We start from the raw sequence: 22,164 nt of genomic DNA on the forward strand, positions 1-22,164 counted from the left end.
AGTTTTATAAGTTGTAAGCAACAAGCAAATGTTAGTGTGTAATATGTCATTAGCATTCTAAAAAATGAGAGAGCTCTGTGAGTTGGATGATCTGTCAAGGCTTCAAGAGAAAGAGGGATTTGATACAGGTTTTGTAAGATATGGGTAAGTAGAATGAACGGAGAAGAAGTAGAATTAGTCAACAACTAGAGGCTGGAGTGTACAGAAAGTCTTAGTGGAGTAGAATAGGGATAGGGAAAGGGTTGGGCAGAAAGGTTGGGAGGCAGATGAACGAGAAAGTAATATTCTGCAAATCAAGCCATTGAAAATAATTCTCAGTTTAAAAATTGAGGCCAGAGAGTAGAAGACCTTTCAGACAAAGACATCACATGGAAACTGTACACCAGTATCCTTTATGAATATAGATGCAAGAATCCTCAACAAAATACTAGCAAACAGAAATCAGCAACTTAAAGGATTATATACCATGACCAAGTGGGATTTATCCCAGGAATGGAAGGTTAGTTTAATATCCAAAAAATGCGTCAATGTAATATTCCATATGGATAGAATAAAGGACAAAACCACACCATCATCTCCATAGACATGGAAAAAAGCATTTGACAAAATCAAACACCACACAGAAACATACAGAAATATTATCAAAATAGCCATCAAATGATGAGTTGATAAGCAAAATGTGGGTATATCCATATCCATACAGTGGAATATTACAGTCACAGAAAAGAAGGAAGTACCAATATAGGCTGACATGGGTGAACCTTAAAAACATGCTAAATGAAAGAAGCCGGTCACAAAAGGCCACGTGTCATGTGATCCTATTTCTATGAAGTCTCAATAATAGGCAGATCTATAGACAGAAAGTAGATTAGTAGTTTCCAGGGGCAGCAAAAAGGGGAGAATGGGGAATGACTACTAATAGATATGAAATGTTCTGGAATTAGATACTAGTAATCACGGAGATGATTGTACAATTGTCTGAATATATTAAAATTGAATTTTAAAGTTCAAAAGGTAGATTTTATGGTATATGAATTATATCTCAATAAAGCTGTTAAAAATGGATGATTTTTAAGAAGTATTTAAGGCTTAAAATTGTGGATATTAATAGCCAACATCGATTGAGCACTTACTGTATGCCAGGTACCTGCTAAGTGCTTTGCATATATCATCTCACTACATCTTTACAGTAGCTCTAGGAGATACACAGATGAGCAAGTGTGGCTAGGAGAGGTTAAATTACCTGCCCGTAGTCACGTGCTAGTAAGTTGCGGGTCTGAGAATCATACCCAGAGCTATTATACTTCAAATGACAGTGCTATGCTGCTAAGGGGCTGTACTCGGTACCATAGAAGGGGGGAGCCACTAAAATCAGGAATGACATATCAAAAGGGATACTTAGGAAGGATAATATCAGTGGAACATATTCTGTTCAAAGCATGGTCAAACGTATGTAATTCTGAAAGGTCATAGACACTATTCTAACTCAACTTTTTTCCTTTTTTCTAAAATTTACTTTAAAATCGCATCTTGAGCCTCTTTAAATCTTATTCGATACATTATAGGGCTTCCAGTGGACGATCTCTGGCATAGAACTTACAGTTTTAAACCTAAGCTGTCTTGTCCGCTCCGCAAATATTTATTGAGTACTTACTAAATATCAGGTACAATGTTAGACCTTAGAGAAATTGTGCAATTCAGTCTAACCCAGTGATAGTCTGTGAATATGTAACTAGTATAGTGTGGTGTGTATGGGAGCATGGAGAAAGAGAAGAATAATTCTGCACCATTTCTCTTAATACTTCCTTATTGAAGATGCCTTCTAAGACCAAGGCTAGAATTAAAATTCTTTTGCTCAACATGGTTTTCAAATGTATCTATATCTGTGCATTAAGGAGAAATATAATTTGTTCAAGATGCTTAAATTCCAACAAAAAGCTATTTCATTCAAAGGTAACACCATTTAAGAAAAAGATAATTCTACATCTTAATTCCACAGTTGTTAATACTCACAACTGTGGAAAATATAGGTCTATCTTCCTTTTCTCTTCGGAGAAAATGAAATTATGGTGGTATGGTATGGGAGCCAAAGTACGAAAAGGACTTGTGGGAAAGGAACCCCAGCTGTGGGGACCCTTGTGAGTAATGTGTTGCTTGATATTGGCGAATAATCATCAAACACTGGTATCATTCAATTCTCAGAATCATTTCCCATGCCTGATAGTCCAGCACTTTCAAAAGGCTTGATACATGTTTTGCTGGAATGTAAAATGGGACGTTAGGTTTCACTGTTGCCTCTCAATAGCAAATGCAGTTTTTGTTTTTTGAATTTTAGTCAGCTCTGCTTTTAACAGGCATTTTAACTCCAGAGCTGTAGATTTTATACTAATTCAGTATATCCTTAAAACCTCTTCTAAAGTGAAAAGCCTAATAGAGATGGGTGGGGGGGAAATAGCCCTATGAATCTAAATCACAACAGATGGGACTTGTTGAGGAGTTAGTGGGTGTCTGATTTCCTCGTGCCCCGAACACTTGGTAGAGTGATCTAGTGCTGGACACCAGATGTTCAGTCAGTGACTGCTAAACACATAATTCCAGTGTTCTAGTTGAAGTATTTTTATATTTAAGGGACACAAAAGTGTGCAAAAGCTAGGAAAAATATTAGGTTTTCCTGTATACCCATTTTCCATAAATCATTTTTCTAATGCTCAGATTATATTACTCTCACCTACATTCAGGCCAAGTTAATTTCCATCTACAAAACTATCCAGTGGTTTATGATAAGCAAAGGTAATAACTGAGCTGAAGGGTTAATAATCAATCTGATCAATCTCACGATCGACAAAGACCTCCTCACAGAATTTTATATTAGGGAGTTTAGAGCTTTAATGTAGTTCACCTTGAGTTTATTTCTTTCAGTCCTTTATTTAGAGTCTCTTAAAGAAAAATAAAGTACTTCTTATGGCTTTGCTAAAATGAAAGCTTGAAAGAATGCTGCATCACACTACCTCTAAAAAAACTCGAGAAAAGTATTTTTTCAGTAAGAAATGCCAAACATAGTCTTCAAATCATACTAAAAGCAATCAAGATTAAATATCAGATCTATATGAGAAAACTAGACATAATTTAAGCCTCTCTCATGGTAGTGTGCATTTGTTCACAGTACATGTTAATATGTAATCTTTCCCACCCTCAGATTCCATCTGTAGATAAGGGATGACTGTACCTGACTCATCCAGTGTGAGGAGGAAGTAAGCTAGTGTATCTGAAGTATTCAGCACAGGGCCTGGCCCTTAGCAAAGTGTCAATAAATAGTAGCTGTTACTGTTTTCTATTTATTGTTAAATGAATTCGTATAACAATGTAGTCTTGGGAAAATGTGGTGTAATATAGAAGGGGGCTGGGTTCAACCAAGCTTGGATCAAATCCCAGCTCTCTTTGGCATATTATTTAGTCTTTCTGATCTCTCATTTCTTCATCTATTAAGAGGGGTTATGAAGAACTGTGTACATGTTTACTTGTGGATTTATGTAGATAGTGTATTTGAAAGTTCCAGTCCTATTGCTGTCACATTGTAAGAACTCAGTGAATATTAGTTGAATCTGATTGATTCTAGTTGAATCTATTTGCAAAGGATATGTCTGTCGGAAACTAATTCCTGCTTTCCTCTAGAAATTTTACTTTCCTTTTGTTTGTTTTATGACTTTTATAAATATTTTACAAATATTTTTGTCTTCTAATAAATGTTTATTTTTGTTTCGTTTTGCTGTTGTATTTCACTTTTTTGGAAGATTGCCTGGGTGCTTGCTTGAATAAACTGATTTAAAATTTTTTTTTTTGGCTGCATTGGGTCTTCATTGCTGTGCATGGGCTTTCTCTAGTTGTGGCGAGTGGGGCTACTCTTCCTTGCGGTGCATGGGCTTCTCATTGTGGTGGCCTCTCGTTGCGGAGCATGGGCTCTAGACACATGGGCTTCAGTAGTTGCGGCACGTGGGCTCAGTATTTGCGGCATGTGGGCCCCAGGGCACATGGGCTTCAGTAGTTGCGGCACACAAGCTCAGTAGTTGTGGCTTGTGGGCTCTAGAGCACAGGCTTAGTAGTTGTGGCTCATGGGCTGAGTTGCTCCGTGGCATGTGGAATCTTCCCAGACCAGGGATCGAACCCGTGTCCCCTGCATTGGCAGGTGGATTCTTAACCACTGCAATGCCAGGGATGTCCCCACAGTTCTGTGACTTTGCACATGTCATTTCTTCTGACATAAATGACCACCCTTCCCTTGTCTACCCAATGAAATCTTAGCTCAACGATTTTGTTCTACTATCTGTGCAGATAAATGAGAACTGGTCAATTTCTATAATGAGTATGATGCTTTATTCTTACCTAGATTCATAATCTCAAAATTTACCACCCTTTTACTTCCAATAATTTCTTTTATCGGCTTCTAATCTGTTCTTTGTTTTCACCACCTTTTGCTTTCCCTTAAGTTTAGTTTTTTTCCTCTTCACTTGTTCTCTTTCCCTTTCAGGCTTTAATTATTTTTAAATTTAATTAACTTATCCTAATGCATTTAACTTTAATTAAAACCGTTAAGTCATATTTTAAATAGTCATGTGGATTCAATATCATTTCCCCAGCAATATTCACAAAGGACTACAAAAAGAAGTGTGGCATAATTACTCTAATAAAGTACCATTTTTATTGCTTAGTGTATCTTTATTAACAGCTTTATTGAGGTATAATTGATATACAATAAACTTCACATAGAGTGTACAGTTTGGTAGGTTTTGACCTATGTCTCCACCTGTGAAACCATCACCACAGTTCACATAGTACACACGTCCAGCAGCCTCAAACGTTTCCTCCTGCCCCTTTGTAATCTCTCCTGCATCTTTTGCTCTGCTCCTCCCCCCATTCCCATTCCCAGGCACTGAACTGCTTTATGCCACTGTAGGTCATTTGCATTTTCTAGAATTTTATGTAAATAGAAACATACAGTATGTACTCTTTTGTCTGACTATTTTTACTCAGCACAGTTATTTTCAGATCCATGCACATTTTTGCATATATATCAAAAATTAATTCCTTTTTATTGCTGAGTAGTGTTCGATTTTATGGATATATCACAATTTGTTCATTTGCCTGTTGATGGACATTTAGGACATTTAGGTTGTTTCCAGTTTGGAACTACTATACATAAAAGCTCCTGTGAACATTTTATGTGCCAGTCCTTGTGTGTGTGTGTGTGTGTGTGTGTGTGTGTGCATGTAGGTGGATAGTTAGATAGATTGATTGATTCTTTTTTTCTCTTGGGTAAATGCCTAGCAATGGAATGGCTGGATCTTATTAGGTTCAGAAACTACTAAATTGTTTTCCAAGGTGGGTGTATCATCTTACCAGCAATGTATTAGGCTTCTAGCTCCTTCACATCCTCAGCAGCATTTGGTATGGTCAGTCTTTATAATTTTAGCCATTCTAATAGGGGTATAGTGCTGTCCCACTGTTGCTTTATATAACACAGGAAATTCTTTATCTTCACAGGAAGAATATTAACAACTAAATATGTTATCTTCAACAATGCAGATATCCAATGGGGGAGCTGAGAGAGAAGGGAGAGTTGGGGAAAGAGAATAAGACGGAAGGTGGCTTCATGAAGTATTTTGCTGTTAGGAACATTCACACAGTGAGATAGCTTATAGCAGTGTGCATAGAGCAAGTTTCGCCTAAAGTTTTCTGGTGGAGTCTATTGATATTTCTCTCTCTAGAGGGGTTTACATTCACTAGGAGGGAAACAAATCCTGTGGCATCTGGAGTATCTCCAAGTTTCTTCTCTAGGATGATATCATTGACAGATAATAGAGGACCAGAGGGAGAAGTATTTGACTAGACTACAAAAGCCACCTTATAATTATATTAATGGTGGCAGGTGGAGAACTTTCACAGGCAAATCTAATGATCATGTAATCACCAAACCACTTTACAGCTTGTAGTTTTTTTACTTCTTTATTTATCTACCCTCTCAATTTTGTAGGCTACTTGGGAAACCGTATAGATTCTTTCAGAGGGTACATGTCACTTAAATATGGATTTGAATGTGGCTCCAGTAATGATTATCCTAGTAGAGGGGACCTGTTTATACATCACAAAATGTCTGGAACAGTCAGCAACAAGAAGCTTATTTGAGGTGGCTGCTTTCCATTTTACTTTAGCAAAAGGCCTTTAAAAAGAAAACAAAGTTCCTCGAAGATAGGACTAATTTCTCCTTATGCAGCTAAATATATAAGCAATGAATGTAAATATTTGATAAATGAATATAAAAGGGCTCTTATAAGCACAGAGTAAATAAACAACCTCAGTAAAGTACAGGAAAACAGTTTGCATTTTGCTTGGTATGATGTTTTCTTTATTCAGTTAAATTAACAAACCATGATTTCATCATTAGTCAACAAGATAGTAGAGAGACCATCAAAGCAAACTACAGGAGAGTCCAGATTGATCTGTGCCAAACAAATGTTTGTAGCTAACAGCTGTATTATCACTGATTCTAATTTACGCAGCCAGGGTTCTCCTTTCATTTCCTAAGTGAGATGAATGTCATCTTACATGATACAGACACCCTCTCTGCTGCTTGAGTAATGAATCAGGTCAGCTCTCCCCTCTGGGTAGCCTCACCCCTCTTTGTAGGTGGGGAGAAGTGGCCTGCTAGAGTATTTTTGTTATTTTTTAAAAACAACTTATAAGCCTCTTTCTAAGGTTGTATGAGTCCATTAGTAAACTATCCAGCATTTGAATGAAAAATACCAGTTTGTTGTGTCAAAACCTTGGATGTACAGGTTTTAAATTATGAGCTTTCTTCCTTTTCTTGTTTAATACTTAAAAAAAACCTTGAGTACTGAAGAATAGGAAACAGTATGCTGTAGTCTTTGCCTGCTAGCTGAGATTCTTTGATTCATTCTGCAGTAGATTTATCTCCTCAGAGCTCAGGCTGAGAATGAACCGATCCTAAGAAGCCCATCTGTTTAGTCCACCTGGTTAGTGGGACATGTAGTACCTTTGACTTGAGGATTCCAGGCTTCTTCCTATCAAAGCAGAGCCCTCCCCCAAAATCAAAATCTTGATTTTTTAAATTTATTTGAGATTAAAAGGGAGAGTCTTATGTAACAGAAGGAGGGCTAAGTGTACAGGGCAGTCGCTCTGGAATATCTGTTAGCTGTGGATGGTGTGTTTAGCCATCAGAATTCTGCTCATAGCAGAGGGTATATAACCCCAGGAGAACATCTGGAGAAGAGAAGCAGTCCTGGCCCTGCCACTCAGTGGGTGCCTGTCAGCAAGTCATTTCTTGACCTGAGTCATGCTTTTTTTTCAACTCTAAAATGGGGTAATAATTCTTACCTCACAGGATCACCATGAGGATTAAATAATGTTCGTGAGAACAAGCAGCACAAAATAGGTGCTCAATAAATGATAATGTTCAACAATTGGAAAACAGAACCAACAATGAAAGGTTAGAGACAGTATGAGAGAAACGCCCTTAAGGATTCTTTAATTCCATGGTTCTTAACCCTAGCAGCACATTAAACTACCCATGCCCATGGGCTCCACTGCAGACAAAGATGATCAGAATCTCTGGGGGCAGAGCCCAGACAAAGAAAACGATTTTAAGTGCTCCGGGAGCTCCAGCGTGCAGTCATGTCAGAATCATGAAGCCATCCCCTTCATTAAAGATGTGGAAATTTCAGCCAAAGATAAGTAAGAAGAGGAAAGCTCAAGACCATTCTGCCAGTGGTGCCAAGGCAGAAGCCTTGGACATAGGCATTCCGTGTTCTAATCACTCACCTCTGTTTCCTTGAAGACTTCATAGTCTCTGATTTCCAGAGACTTCAAGAGCAGCTGTCATGTTCTGGCCCATTGGCCAGATGTCGCTGACAATCTGTGTGTGTGTGCGCGCGTGCATGTGCGTGCACAGGAGTCCCTCTGCTGACGGTCAGTCTGGTAAGGAAGACAGCTATTAAGCAGTATGAGAGTTATGTGGGATCAGAAAAGTGGGAAAACCAAACCCTATAGCAAGGGTGGATCTAGAAAGCTAGCTTCTCAGAGGAAGTGGCAAAGGTAGGGCTGGAAAAATGAGTAAGCGAGGAGAGGAAAGACGTTTCAGGCAGAGGAAACAGCTGATACAGAGACACGGTCATATTCCAGGAAGGGCAAGTGGTTTCATGTGCTGTAGTGATGAGTGTGTGGTGGTGAGAATGGTGGTGGAGGAGAGGGGCTGGAAGCATAGTCAGAGGCTGCATTGGTTTTCACAATCTGAATTTCACAAAGTTTTGAAATTGCTATTATCCCTTAAATTAAAGGAACTGCTTAGATGCCTTGGTCCTGTGACTTTCTGGTGCAGATCTGAACAGACTGATTTGGTCTGTTATTTCTGGATATTTCAGAAAGACAAGAAATGTCCAATTATACACATTTTGGGCATTTCTATTTCTATCATAGAACCAGTAGCACAATGAAAATCAAGAAAGGAGAGGAGGAAAGAAGCACAGAGTCAATCTGATTGGGGTTTAAGAAAGGAAAATATATTGGAAAAAGCAGTCATCTTCAACCTGTTTACTGAGATCTCTACTAGAGAGTTTTCCATCTTTTAAAAAAGGTGGCATATCTCTGAGAAGGAATCCACCCCAATATGTATACTTAACTCATCAAGAGAAAGAAACATCTTTGAGAAGAAACCCATCCTAGAAATATGGGTAATTAACTAATGAATAAAAAGAAAAATTTTACCAGACTTTAGAAACTCTGTTCAGGGAGCAACAGCCTTGAATAAAGAGGGCACGGAAAGCCTTCCATGGCCTTTTTGTCCTGTATAACAAATTATTTTCCATGCAAAGCTCCAAATTGCATTTCCTGCCCTGCTGCATTGCTGTGAGCATGATTCTGGTACATTGTGGCTCTTCCAGGGATACTCCTGATATCAATCGTGAAGACTATTCAGAATGAGGATGGGAGTCAGAGTTGATTTGTGCCAACATTCCTGCTGAGAATTAGCCCAGTTCCATTATGTGTGGGCGAGCCCCTGGTTCCTCGCCCTTGCCTGTTTGAGGTACACAGATACAGCTGAGAGACTCTGCAGGGAGTGCCAAGTTAAGACACCCCATGATAGGAACATTATCACTTACTCTTTCATAATGAGCTCTTTGTGGGAAACCGAAAAAGATCAGGTTTATCTACCATTCAGTGCAGCTGTGGTGCCTCTATGAAAAGCGAGGTCTGCTTAGTAAGACAAGAAGAATCCAGAAGAATTGGATTCTTCTGGACAGACTCTCAGAATGAGCAGGGGCCCTGAGTCTTTTTTAACTCTTCCAACTAACTGGGGTACTAAGGGCCAGAGTAACTGCTTGGTTTGTGTCTTCGTTCATCAGTTGAAGAAACTGAGGCCCAAGGAGGTGAAGTGGCTTCCCCAAATTAAAGGTTAGTTAGAGGCCAAGCCAGAGCTTATAGTAACTAGGTCTTCTCACTCCTGTGGGCCAAACTGTCGTCCATAAACCTGGTTATGATTATAATTAGCTAGGTGGTCAGAGATAGGACAGGATGTATAATAAGAGTATATTGTGAAATCTTTTCTGATTTGAAAAAAAAGATAACGATGAACTTGGTCAAAATTTGTTCTCTGTGCCTTTATTCTATTTAATCTGTGTTCACATACAAGATTTAATTTCTCAAACTGTGTATTTCTCTGTTTTATCTCACAGGTTGCCTATTTATCAGAATAGGGCTTGGTGTTATGAAGTCCACCCCTGTTGACTTGACTTGAACCACTCAGAAGACCTGTGCATCCTGGCAGCCTCATTTATCTCACCTCATGCTCCCACCTTGTAGTCGTGTATAAATATGACTGGCAAAGCACATACATATCCCTGCGGAACTTACTACTTTTCTATCTAAGATGGGTCACTTAATCCCAGGCCTTTGTTTGATGTCTGTACTTCATTCTTTCCTGGACTTTCCTACCCCATAGATTTTAACTTTGGAAACCTTTGCATGGGATTTGTACAAGTAATATTTTAGGTTGGTTTGCACAGGACCTGTCATATTTTGTAAGAGTTGGCTCTCACATGAACTCTTTATTTTTAAACATTACTCTTTCCTGTTAAGAATTCCCTGCTTTGGAGTTGCGTCTATTCTTCCTGTTGTCTCTTTCCCCCTTATGGTAATGACAGTGAGGAGTGCCTCCCTTCAGGGTCACATAACCTCATTCCACTCACAGGGAAAATTCATGAGTAGTAATATGTTCTCCAAAGAGAGTCTGACATGCAAACTGAGAGTATTATGGGAAGGCAGATGTACCCAATCACGCAATTAATGAACATTTTTACACCTAGCTCACTTCTGTGGATGCGGCCCAGAGGAGCCTGACTCTGGGTTATAACAAAATGCTGCACAACCATAATTTCACTGTTCAGATCTAATATTAAATCAGGCCCAGATTTTTCTGTACTTATTGAACACCTATTAGGTTTACATGGGAATCCCCTTAGCTGTGAGCCCCTTGTGGATAAGGAACTGTGCCTAGCATTGCACTTGGCACATAGTAGGAGAACCAGGAGTAAGTGTTGAATGAAGGGGATTGGTGAACAACTGGGGTTTTTCAGAGTATCCTGTCCTGAGGCCACTCCAGATGGAAGTGGTTCTCCTGTAGCGTAACACATCCAGTTCTTTCTGGAGGTTGGGCTGCAACTTGACCTTCTTCCAAAGATGAAAAGGAAAATCATTATTCATCTGAGATTTGCCTTTCGGTGTTTAGCACGAATTTGGTTTCTAAGGGAAAAATGGCAAAGCATTGACGCAGGAAAAAATTATTCTTTAGGTATTCTTCTCTGATGACCATAGACTGAGCAAGATTTTTGTATAGTTACTGTAGCCATGAAAATACTAATCATTGGACAACATTCCTAGTACAACTAATATCAACCCATAGAGCACTTTGATGAAGGTCAGAGAGCAGAGCTAACAGAAATGTAATGCTAGTGAGTCGGCAGTCTCTTTACCAACTGCACACATTTATTCAGCATTTTCCTATGTGTAAAATCTGTGATTTCTCCTTGCTTTTGTTTGTTTTTCAAATGTCAGGCTGAAGGCAGAATATACCTTTTGTAACTGATGAACTGTGATCATTATTTGTGTCTATAAAAAGTGATATTCCTCCTCACTTTTAAATTAATTTGGAGTTCAGGGATAAGGTTTTGGTGGTATGTGGCATGCATTAGGTGCTCAGTAAATATAGAAGGGAAGGCAGAGTGCTGGGAGGAGGTTACGGGAAGGAGAGGAAGTGATCCACACTCGGGCCCTGGAGTCAACCTGCACAGAGTCCAACAGACTCTGCGAGTAACTGCCGGGTAACCTGGTAACATCCATTGACTTCTAACCTGAGTTTAATATTCTTTGAAATGAGATAATACCTACTTGGTAGGGTTTTTGAGAGGCTTAAATGCACGAATACATGTAAATGTCTGATATAACCCAACTCAATAAATGCTAGTTTTTAAAATATAATTAATAATAATGTTCATGACGTCCAGTGATTATCTTCTTTGAGAAGGCACTTGTCTCTTTATCTTCCTGGACTTTGAAATGAGTCCCCTTCCATTGATATGGATTCCTCAGGGCAGAGAGAGACAAGCACAGTAGAATTGCTCAGAACAGGCAGCTGCAGGCGACAGCCTCCTCAGGGACGCCCCATGGTGCTACTGCCCTGCTGCCCTCGTGTGGGTTCCCCTCTGCTAGGGTCTCAGGCTTCAGTCCTAATCTCACCTGACTGCTGTTCTCTTGCCAGGATGGAGGGCCAGATTCTCCCTTCCTTTGTGTATCCATACTTTCCTCTTGCAGGAGAGCATGTTTGCCTGAGAACGGGGCCTTTATTAGCCCATCTTCCTAGGGGGTTTAACCTTGAGGTCGAAGAGAGACAAGCCGGCCCGGTGGGGAAGGGCCGTCTGGCTGTGGACTGATGTCTGCCCATTAATCCTTGGGGCCAGATGTTGGTGTTTCTTAAAGCTTTGATGGGGCCTCCCTGGTGGCGCAGTGGTTGAGAGTCCGCCTGCCGATGCAGGGGACGCGGGTTCGTGCCCCGATCCCGGAGGATCCCACATGCCGCGGAGCGGCTGGGCCCGCGAGCCATGGCCGCGGGGCCTGTGTGTCCGGAGCCTGTGCTCCGCAACGGGAGAGGCCACAGCAGTGAGAGGCCCGCGTACAGCAAAAAAAAAAAAAAAAAAAAAAGCTTTGATGAGTAACAGTGTTCTGCATCTAAGAGACTCTAATTTTACCTCTTTCAGAGATATCACTATTTTTTCACCGAAGTTAGATTTCCTCAGAATGAGAGTATATTTTCTAAAAATGTTTTGGTACAAGGTAGAGTAACAATAAAAACATGTAAAGCATTTAGCCCAGCTAATGAGCAATACTGGAGACTGGTGGCAAGTCAGAGGGCTTCCTCGGGGTTTTCCTGAGGTAATTGACATGCACAGAGAATGGAGGGGCCCTGGGAGGAGACCTGCTTTGGAAGGTTCTGCCCCCTACAAGCACCTCCATTTCTCTGCGCCCATTGTGGAAGAAGGGGCCCTGGCCTCTCATACCTGCATGCGGCTAACTTGTGCAGGCGCTTACTGCATGCCAGTCTGGGTTCTGAGGGCCATCGACCCTAAATCACTTCATCCTCAGGACACCTAAGTTCTGAGGTGGATACTGTTTTTAGCTCCATTTACAGAGGAGGGGATGGAGGCTCAGAGAAGATAAAAAATTTCCCAAGGTCAAACAGTCGTTAAGTGATATAATCAGTAAAAAAAAAAAATCCAGGCTCCAGAGCCTTTTCTCTTAACCACTGCTCTACTACACTGCTTGAGGAGTTACCCATCCTTCCTGAGGATCGCAGGCAGGGACCAGAGGGGTCCAGCATATATTTAGCATTTTTCTTCCCCAGCCTTTTAAAATACTTTATTTTTAGTAGGATTCCAGGCACAAGTAGCAGTCTTCATCTCAACAAGGGCAAACTGCCTATAAGAGCTACAGGGTGGCCCAGCACTTTCCGTAGAGTGACCTCTGCCCTCCAATAGGGCAGCACCCTGTCACAGGCCAGGTGCCCTGGAAGGGGTTTCTGAGATGGAGTTTCCATGCAGGTTATTTATTAGGGATCCCAGCCGAAGGGCAGTTGACACAACGGGAAGTCGAGCTGCAGTGCAGGCCTGACGGCCTCAGCCAAGCACCTGGCTGTGGTGGAGCAGACGTGGTCTCTCAGAGCTGCCTGGTGGTACCACGGCCACCATCAGGTGGTGGATGTGGGACACCTGAAGGAGGGCATCCCCTTGGGCAAGGAAGCTCTTTTCAGCTGAGGTGACTCTGAAGGAGCTGACAGCGTTCCTTGTCACTGAGGCAGTGCGTTCTACCTTGAAAGGGGGCTCTAGGTGCTGCATCCGTGTTTCCATCTTGACGCTTTCAATTTTATTAGCATTGTGAGTCTACACAATGGGAAATGCTTTCTTCAAACCCAGCCTCTACTTGCTTGGATTCTAGATAAATAGGCATTGCACAAATAAAGACAGATCCTCAGCTTTCTGGAATCCTTTTACTATAGCCCTAGGCAGAAGCAAAGGTATCACATCAGTATATATATTTGGACCATGTGATTAAAGTCATACCTGGCATTTTTGGAGGCACTTAAAGAGTTTGTTTTACGCTCATCATGTCTTTCAAGTGGAGCCAGTTGGCTTTTTTCTGGAGGCCAGAGTCCAAAGCTAAAAGCCACAATGCAGTGATGGAAAATCTCTAGTTACATGTTGCTTGCCAGTTGTCTTTTAGAGAAATCTTTCAGTGATTAAGATTCCAGGTTTAACTCCCTTTTCCTTGCTCCTTCCATCATGATACTAAAGCAGTCTTCCAACTCACTTCAGAACAGACATTAAACTGCATCCCAACTGACTTCTATCTTGTGCACACAAGTTGACCACAGATTCGTTCCTGTGTATCTGGTGGGTGCTTTGCCCTGCAGGATCCATTACTGCTTTGTCCCACTGTTGCCCACAGCTGTCTCTGGCCACTGACGGTCTCAACTGCAAGGTGCACAAAACCTTTCTCCATTTCCCTTCTTTCAGGTTGGAAAGCTTATCCAAGAAGCAGCTGGAAGAAGTAATTTGAAACGAGTAACTCTGGAACTTGGAGGGAAAAGTCCCAATATTATTTTTGCAGATGCTGATTGTAAGTCAACCACAGATCTCTTACATGCCCTGGCACACTGGCCTGCGGTGCTCACTTTTATTATCTCCACTTTCAACAGGACACTAAGAAAAAGGTCTTTGAAGCTAAGTGGCATTCAAGGAGAAAAATCTAGACCCTTCCTTTTAAGGAGAAAATAATATTGGTAAAGACCACTTATCAGTTGACAATCAGAGTTTGTTTTCTAGACATAATAAGCCATTTTGACTCTGTGTTGTTGTAAAATAGGGTAGAAGAGGTGAAGGCCTGGTCGGTATTGTATAGTGGAAAGGGCAGTGGTCTAAGCCTCTGAACACTGGAAATGTAACCTCTGCCTAGATTCAAGAAACCTGAAACGTCTCATATACGCCTGGTGGCTTTGTAGATCATTAAAAATTTTTAGTTCACTAGCTCTGCCAACGTTGTCCCAAACCCACACCCCCTTCTCTGTGTAGCCATCCCCACCCCTTTCTGTCGCCCCCATGGCTTTTAGTCAGGATGACAACACACTATGGTCAGTTCGGTATGAATAGACCTAAATTGGAGGTGATTACACCCTGGCAGTAGGACTATACAGAGGCCTAGAGTTATAACCTAGAAACCTCATGTCTCCAGGCAAGATGCTCTCTAGTCCACTCTGCACGGGTGTGCTCCTCATGTTTGGAAGAACTTTCCAGGGAATGAAATTACAAAACCTCTTTCAGGCGTCCTTTTTCTTCTTCACATCCTGCCAGACAGCACTGCTTCCTCAATTTCACTACTAGAGAGATCAGAGAACAGAAAGCAGATTGCCTGAATTTCAGCCCCAGCTTGGAATTTGCAAGGAGTTCAGCTTCAGCTTTATACTAGTTGTCAAGAGGATCAGAATTCTGTACCTAAATTCCTATTAAGGTGTAGGCACTCCACTGACAGTACATTGATTCTTTCAGTCAGTGAGTCATTTAGCAACTAGCAGACACCAGATTTATTAATACTATATTGAGTATTATTTAGTGTCTCTTATTTTCACATGAGATGAAAACGAGTTACCATATGCTACTATACAATTCCATGTAAATATAGAGGAAATTTAGCGTCTTCAAAGACGATCATTGCTGTTACAGTTTAATTTGCCAAAATACTAATTAAAAGTATAGCTGCAAGGTCCTATAGATTAGGGATTGCAAATTGGCAGTCTATAGGCCAAGTGCAAGGTATGGCTATGTTTACTTCTAAGTGTTACACAAAATATTGATTTCCGTTTTTTCTTAAAACTGGAAATCTGGCAACCCTGGGCTATGTTTATGCATAGCAACAGCCAAATTTAGTACTTTCCTTCTGAGTCTCTGTCACATTGCTTTACTGTTATCTGCCCAGCCCCTTTGGTTATTGGGGTTTGAGACTCCTGTTATAGATAACGTGGTCTAATCCCTCTTTTTACAGAAGAAAGGGATTCCAAGAAGTGATGACGTCCAAGTTAACACAGCCAATAACGTCAGGGTCTGGTTAGAACTAGAACCAAGTTGTGTTCTCAGTCCAGTGCTTTTCACTGGGCTGCTCACGGTTCTGCTCTGTGGTGAGCATGACATTACACCTGGGACTTTGGGGAGGGAAGAGGGTCGGTCCCTTAGGCCCCTCCACAGGCAAAGCAGTGTTGAGAGCATGGCTGTTTCCTCTTGTAGTGGACTATGCCGTGGAGCAGGCTCACCAGGGTGTGTTCTTCAACCAAGGCCAGTGCTGCACTGCAGGATCTCGCATCTTTGTGGAGGAGTCCATCTATGAAGAGTTTGTGAGAAGAAGCGTGGAGCGGGCTAAGAGGCGCATAGTGGGCAGCCCCTTTGACCCCACCACCGAGCAGGGACCCCAGGTAGAGAAATCATAGACATGCCCGTTCTTTTCTTTTTTTTTAACGTCTTTATTGGAGTATAATTGCTTTACAATGGTGTGTTAGTTTCTGCTGTATAACAAAGTGAATCAGCTATACATATACATATATCCCCATATCCCCTCCCTCTTGTGTCTCCCTCCCACCCTCCCTATCCCACCCCTCTAGGTGGTCACAAAGCACCGAGCTGATCTCCCTGTGCTATGTGGCTGCTTCCCACTAGCTATCTGTTTTACATTTGGTAGTGTATATAAGTCCATGCCACTCTCTCACTTCGTCCCAGCTTACCCTTCCCCCTCCCCGTGTCCTCAAGTCCATTCTCTACGTCTGCGTCTTTATTCCTGTCCTTCCCCTGGGTTCTTCAGAACCTTTTTTTTTTTTTAGATCCCATATATATGTGTTAGCATACCGTATTTGTTTTTCTCTTTCTGACTTACTTCGCTCTGTATTACGGACTCTAGGTCCATCCACCTCACTACAAATAACTCAATTTCGTTTCTTTTTATGTCTGAGTAATATTCCATTGTATATATGTGCCACATCTTCTTTATCCATTCATCTGTCGATGGACACTTAGGTTGCTTCCATGCCCTGGACATGCCCTTTCTTTACTTAATCTCTGATGAACACAGAAACCAGACACTCTGGGGCTTCCCTGGTGGCGCAGTGGTTGAGAGTCCGCCTGCCGATGCAGGGGACACGGGTTCGTGCCCTGGTCCAGGAGGATCCCGCATGCCGCAGAGCGGCTGGGCCCGTGAGCCATGGCCGCTGAGCCTGCACGTCCGGAGCCTGTGCTCCACAGCGGGAGAGGCCACAGCAGTGAGAGGCCCGCGTACCACAACAACAACAACAAAAAAGAAACCAGACACTCTGGTGGAACCCGACAAAGCATCATCATCCTTTTTCTGCTGACTCCTTACTCTTCTTCCTCATCTGTCTTCATGGCTGGAAATGTAGCCAGTGAGGCATTGCTTGCTTACGTCTTGTGCTTCTCTTTCTGTTTCTAAATTTTATCCTTGAAAAACCAAGAGATTAGGATTGCCTTAAGGATATCTTGAACTTTGGGGGTAGGTTGGAGTCTCTCAGCTCCAAAAAAGGACCCAGGCATGGCAAGATGGATCTTGACTAGAACCCAGTCCCAGTCCTTAACTGCTGGATTCAAGACATCCCCACAGGTGCCACAGTCAAGGAGGGCAGTTATCTCTCATTCCCAGAAACCCATTTATACTTTTACCAGCTGCCAAGGATTCTCTCCACCAACCTGACCTACTCTGGGATGACCACTTGCAGTTTGTAATTGTGTAGGGAATGGAGAGCTGTCTGCTCTCTTCTGCCATATGGTTCTCTCTTACTCTGAATGCTTCATGCACTGTGGTGGATGAGGAAGGCCACAAAGGTCCCTGCCGGCTGCACTCTTGAGCTCTGCAGGTTCTCCATGGTCATCAAGGTATATTTCCAGTTGGAACTCTGGTTTTGAACTGAGAATTTTTAAAGGAATATGTAGACCAGATCTCATCTGGATCACTAGAGCATGGGTTTCCTGATAAGAAGCAACATCTCCTTAGTTTTGGGGCCATTTGAGAGAAGATTGAAGTTGTAACAGCAATTCAAACTCAGGTGAACTTAGGTTTTTTTTAATTTACCATTATAATTGAGGGATAAGTCTATAACTTGGGGGCTTGCGGGGAGCAAGAATGACCTTATTTTATGGACTAGGACGCTAGCTCTCACTCTTTAAACTTAATCCTTTCCTCTGATGGTGTAACAGTAGTTCCATAAAAATATACCCCAATATTCATTTGTTTATTAGGTTAATTTTTACTCATGTAAACAGTGAATAATCAATTAGCCAGTATCTCCATCATTTAGAAATATTGCTTAAATCTTGAACTGGTACTTATGATTTGGCAGTATCATCAGAGCAGTGCATTCACTGGAATTCTTGTTGTATTAGGTTGAACCATACAAAATTACCCTTTTTCATAGGTCAAAAATGGTTAATTAACAGCAGTTCCATATGATTTGACTAGGTATAATGAAGCTTTGGCCAAAAATCACAAATCAGAGAGATTCTTGAGCACATGCTTATTTCCATTTTCATAGAAGATTTTACTTGGAGTCATCAGGCACTTTCTTCTGTAGATTGATAAGAAACAGTACAACAGGATCCTGGAACTCATCCAGAGTGGTGTGGCCGAAGGCGCCAAGCTGGAGTGTGGAGGCAAAGGGCTGGGCCGAAAGGGGTTTTTCATCGAGCCCACGGTGTTTTCCAACGTCACTGACGACATGCGGATTGCCAAGGAGGAGGTATCACATAGATTTTAACAGCAGCCACATCTTCCTTGGGATGGTTTCCAGGGCATTTCTAGTAGACAATATTAGAGGTTTAGTTCTTTGTATTTTATATACATTGTACAATAGCAATAAACATGGCTATGAAAATCCCCAGTTTCAAGAAAGAAGTTAGACAAAGAGGCAAGCAAGCTAGATGGAGGCCAGGTGATGTGCTTTATGATCTCAATTGTTACTAGCCAACAGAACCATCGTAACAGCCAATCACTGGTCTCAGTGATACATTGTCAACAGTTCAGTTCCCCCAAATATGGGTCATTAGGCTGTTAATCAGGAAATAGAAAGCACCCAAGCATCCTTACGCTTCTGCAGGAGAGGACCAGTTGCAGATCAGCCAACTCTTCAGAGCGGTAGTTCTCAGTTCTGGAGCAGTGCCTGGGGGATCATGGAGAACACAGCTTTAGAACACACTGTGGAATCAAGTGTTGCCAGGCAGGGTTGGGGGCAGAGGAGTTAACTCTAAGGGTAGACTTATGGAATCTTATTCTGGGAAAGTTTGGGATATTTTTACAGTTATGTTCTGCTAAACTTAAACATCATTTAAATGATGAAGGCAGAATAAACTTGCCTTGAAACATAGAAAACAGGTGAAAGGATGGCGAAGCAACCATATTGGGTCAACCTATTTTATTGCAGATCTTTGGCCCCGTTCAGGAAATTTTGAGGTTTAAGACCATGGATGAAGTTATTGAAAGAGCCAATAACTCAGACTTTGGACTTGTAGCAGCTGTCTTTACTAATGACATCAACAAGGCCCTCACGGTGTCTTCTGCAGTGCAAGCTGGGACTGTTTGGTAAGACCAGAGTCAGTCTCGTTCTGGCCATAACACATTCCATGAGGGTGGGAGGGGGCTTGTAATTCTCCAGAGCCTGCGTGAAATAAAAGCATATGCTCTGGAAGGATGGGGGAGACCGAAGACTTCACCCTGAGAAGGAACACTTCCTACTGGCTAGATCAGGAAATCAAAGTAAACCTTAAATTATAAAATTTTCATGTGGGGAAAAAGGAATTAAAAAATAGAACTTATAAAGGAAATATCATACCAGTGGGATTGTTTCTGTGTAAGCAGAATACACACTAACAGTACCATGTTTTCTTCTTTCAGGATCAATTGTTACAATGCCTTAAATGCCCAGAGTCCCTTTGGGGGATTCAAGATGTCTGGAAATGGGAGAGAAATGTAAGTGTCCAAAGTTGCTGGTGCCTGAAGAGAAACAGGGTTGCGAATAGCAGCATAGAGGGGCACTCACAGCATCAGTGAATTCTCTTACTCTCATCCATTCACTAAACAAACACTTGGTTGAAAACATAAATGTATAAGCAAAGCACACATTACAAAGATGAATAAAACACAATAATACCCTTACCTTAAGTGGGAATGGAGAAAAATTCATGTACCAATAATACCATGTAATAGGTGCTATTATGCAAGTCTGTCAAATATCTTGTTAAGTACAGAGGAAAAATCAATTAATTTTGCCTGATGAGGTCACAGAAGACTTCACAGAGGAAATAACATTTCAGTTTCTTAGGAGCAGGCATTCTAGGTAGAGGGAATAGCAAGAACAAAGGCATGAAGGCATAGCAAATACAGAATAGTCCGGACACAAAACAGAGTTCGGCATGTTTAAAACAGAGGTCACCAACTGCCCACCCAGGGACAAATCTGGCTTAGAGAAATGTTTTGGTTTTTTTTCCCTTATAACATTTAAAAACCTTTTTACCTGACATTCAAAATGAGGAGACTTTCCATAAAAATCTAGATTTCTTGCTTATTTTCATTCCCCCAAAGCAAAATTGCTGCAGCTGTGAGCTCTGCAGTTTTCCCTATTCCCCATCATGCCTGCTTCTGGGAACTGAATATTGGTTGTGTTAGTTTTACACATACCCGATTCACTCACTGTCACCTGTTCAGTGCCTATAGGATCTTTGAGTCTGGGGCTGCAGAGCCTAGGGCACAGGATGCATGGAGGAGACTTGCTGAAGATACAAGTGGAGAGGTTACTTTAAACCCAATCTCAAAGGGTTTTTAAAGGGCATACTGTGAGAGCTGAGGGGATACCAGAGTTCTTACGGCCAACATCCTTGGTGTATAGAGGATGTTTTGGCAGAGATTACAGGAAGATGACCCATTACAAGGATTTTGCAATAACAATAATAGGTATTAATTAAATGCCTGCTCTGCATATGGCTTTATTCTGCCTTCTTACCTAACATTGTCTCATTTGCTTTTCACAGTGATTCTATGGGATAGATACATTTATCTTTATCTTACAGATGGTTCAGATGAAGAACTAAGTGTTGGAGTGGTTAAGTAGCTTGCCCAAGTCTCACAGCCAGTAAGTGGCAGATCTGAGCTTTGAACCTAAATTTTAGTGGCTTAGTTTCCGTGACCTCTGGCCAAGGAAGCATGGGAACCAGGTATAAGGACTCTTCCGGGTCAGAATCAGAGCTGGGCTGCCCTCTTGTGATGCTGAGGACCTGAAAAATGGGACTGTGGCAGAGGAAAACTAGAGGGATTGCATTTGCAACTTCATATATGAATGGATTTTTAGAATTGCTTTCAGAGAATGAATGGTAGCTAGGGTCTTTCTAAGCTGACATCTCCCCTCATCCCAAAAAACTTTCATTTTCCCTCATTTCGAAAGGAGCTAGATCCATGTTTTCTAAATCCTGTGACTCATAAGAGGAAACATCTTCCATGCCTGTTCCCTCTGGCACTACTGAATGCATACTTTTTTGAACAAATGCTTAGTTCACAATCAATCTGCTAAAAAGTATTGAGCACATACATACTTTGTGCAAAGCATGATGCTTGGTCTGTAGGGGAAGGTGCAGCTCATTAAATTACTTAAAATTTTGTTGGATAAATGAAATATGCAACATTGAAAGAGTCAAAAGAATTCCAGAAAAGCCTGTGGAGTGGTAGAGGAATTCAGGGGTGATAGAGATCGTTGTGAGCTGGAGAAGTCCAGGGAACCTTTATATGTGATCTTTTATAGGGATTTGAATTGGCCTTTAAAGGAGAGGAACATTTGAGTAGATGAGGAGAGAGGAATAGTTTTTCATGGTTGGTGGGCAAAACAGGATAGCAGTGGGGGAAGAGTTAGCAAAGGCATTGTGGGAGAAATAAGTATGGTGTTTGGGGGGGAAGTGCAGTGAACCCATGACTAGCACAGGGGATTTACATCTTCAGATACTGTAGCTGGTAATCTCTAGTCCCGAGCCATTAAACCATGAAGTAGATATAGCTTTGAGGCTAAGAGCAGGGTTTCTAGCATCACACTGCACAGATATGTACACTGGCTCTACTGCTTAATACCTGTGCAGCCTTGGACAAACTATTTAATCTCACTGAGCCTCAGTTTCCTCATCTATAAAATGGGAATAATTATAGATAGTACTTACCCTACAGAGTTGCTGTTAGGATTAAATGTTAGAATCATGTATGCCAAACATCCATCAAGGTATCTGGCAAACCTTCAGAAAATGTGAGCTACTATCATCATTATAGATCAAGTAGATGACTGTTATGTAGGCAGTCCTTCTTTTTCTTAATAAATGTATTAAGAAAGGGAGAAACTGTTCTTGCTTGAACCTTTGCTTCTGGCCTTCAGTACCTCCCACTTGCTTTATAGCCAGAACCCTTACCCAGTCTGGATCCTATTTGCTAAGTTATTAGTATTCCTTCAGCTTTTATAAAGTCTTCATGTAC

General features: G+C 41.5%; 1 protein-coding gene across 3 annotated transcripts in view; it reads left to right on the forward strand.

Annotated features, from left to right (window-relative positions):
- ALDH1A2 (aldehyde dehydrogenase 1 family member A2) overlaps positions 1 to 22,164 on the forward strand; it is a 96,886-nt gene that overhangs the window by 70,328 nt on the left and 4,394 nt on the right. For all 3 annotated transcript variants that reach the window (XM_060095282.1, XM_060095283.1, XM_060095284.1), the window contains 5 exons: positions 14,133 to 14,235; positions 15,894 to 16,078; positions 18,239 to 18,403; positions 19,085 to 19,242; positions 19,555 to 19,629. In XM_060095282.1, coding sequence (XP_059951265.1) covers positions 14,133 to 14,235; positions 15,894 to 16,078; positions 18,239 to 18,403; positions 19,085 to 19,242; positions 19,555 to 19,629 — 686 coding nt within the window. The remainder of the gene's footprint in view (positions 1 to 14,132; positions 14,236 to 15,893; positions 16,079 to 18,238; positions 18,404 to 19,084; positions 19,243 to 19,554; positions 19,630 to 22,164) is intronic.

Source organism: Mesoplodon densirostris, chromosome 4 (genome assembly GCF_025265405.1).
Source record: "Mesoplodon densirostris isolate mMesDen1 chromosome 4, mMesDen1 primary haplotype, whole genome shotgun sequence".
Taxonomy (NCBI): domain Eukaryota; kingdom Metazoa; phylum Chordata; class Mammalia; order Artiodactyla; family Ziphiidae; genus Mesoplodon; species Mesoplodon densirostris.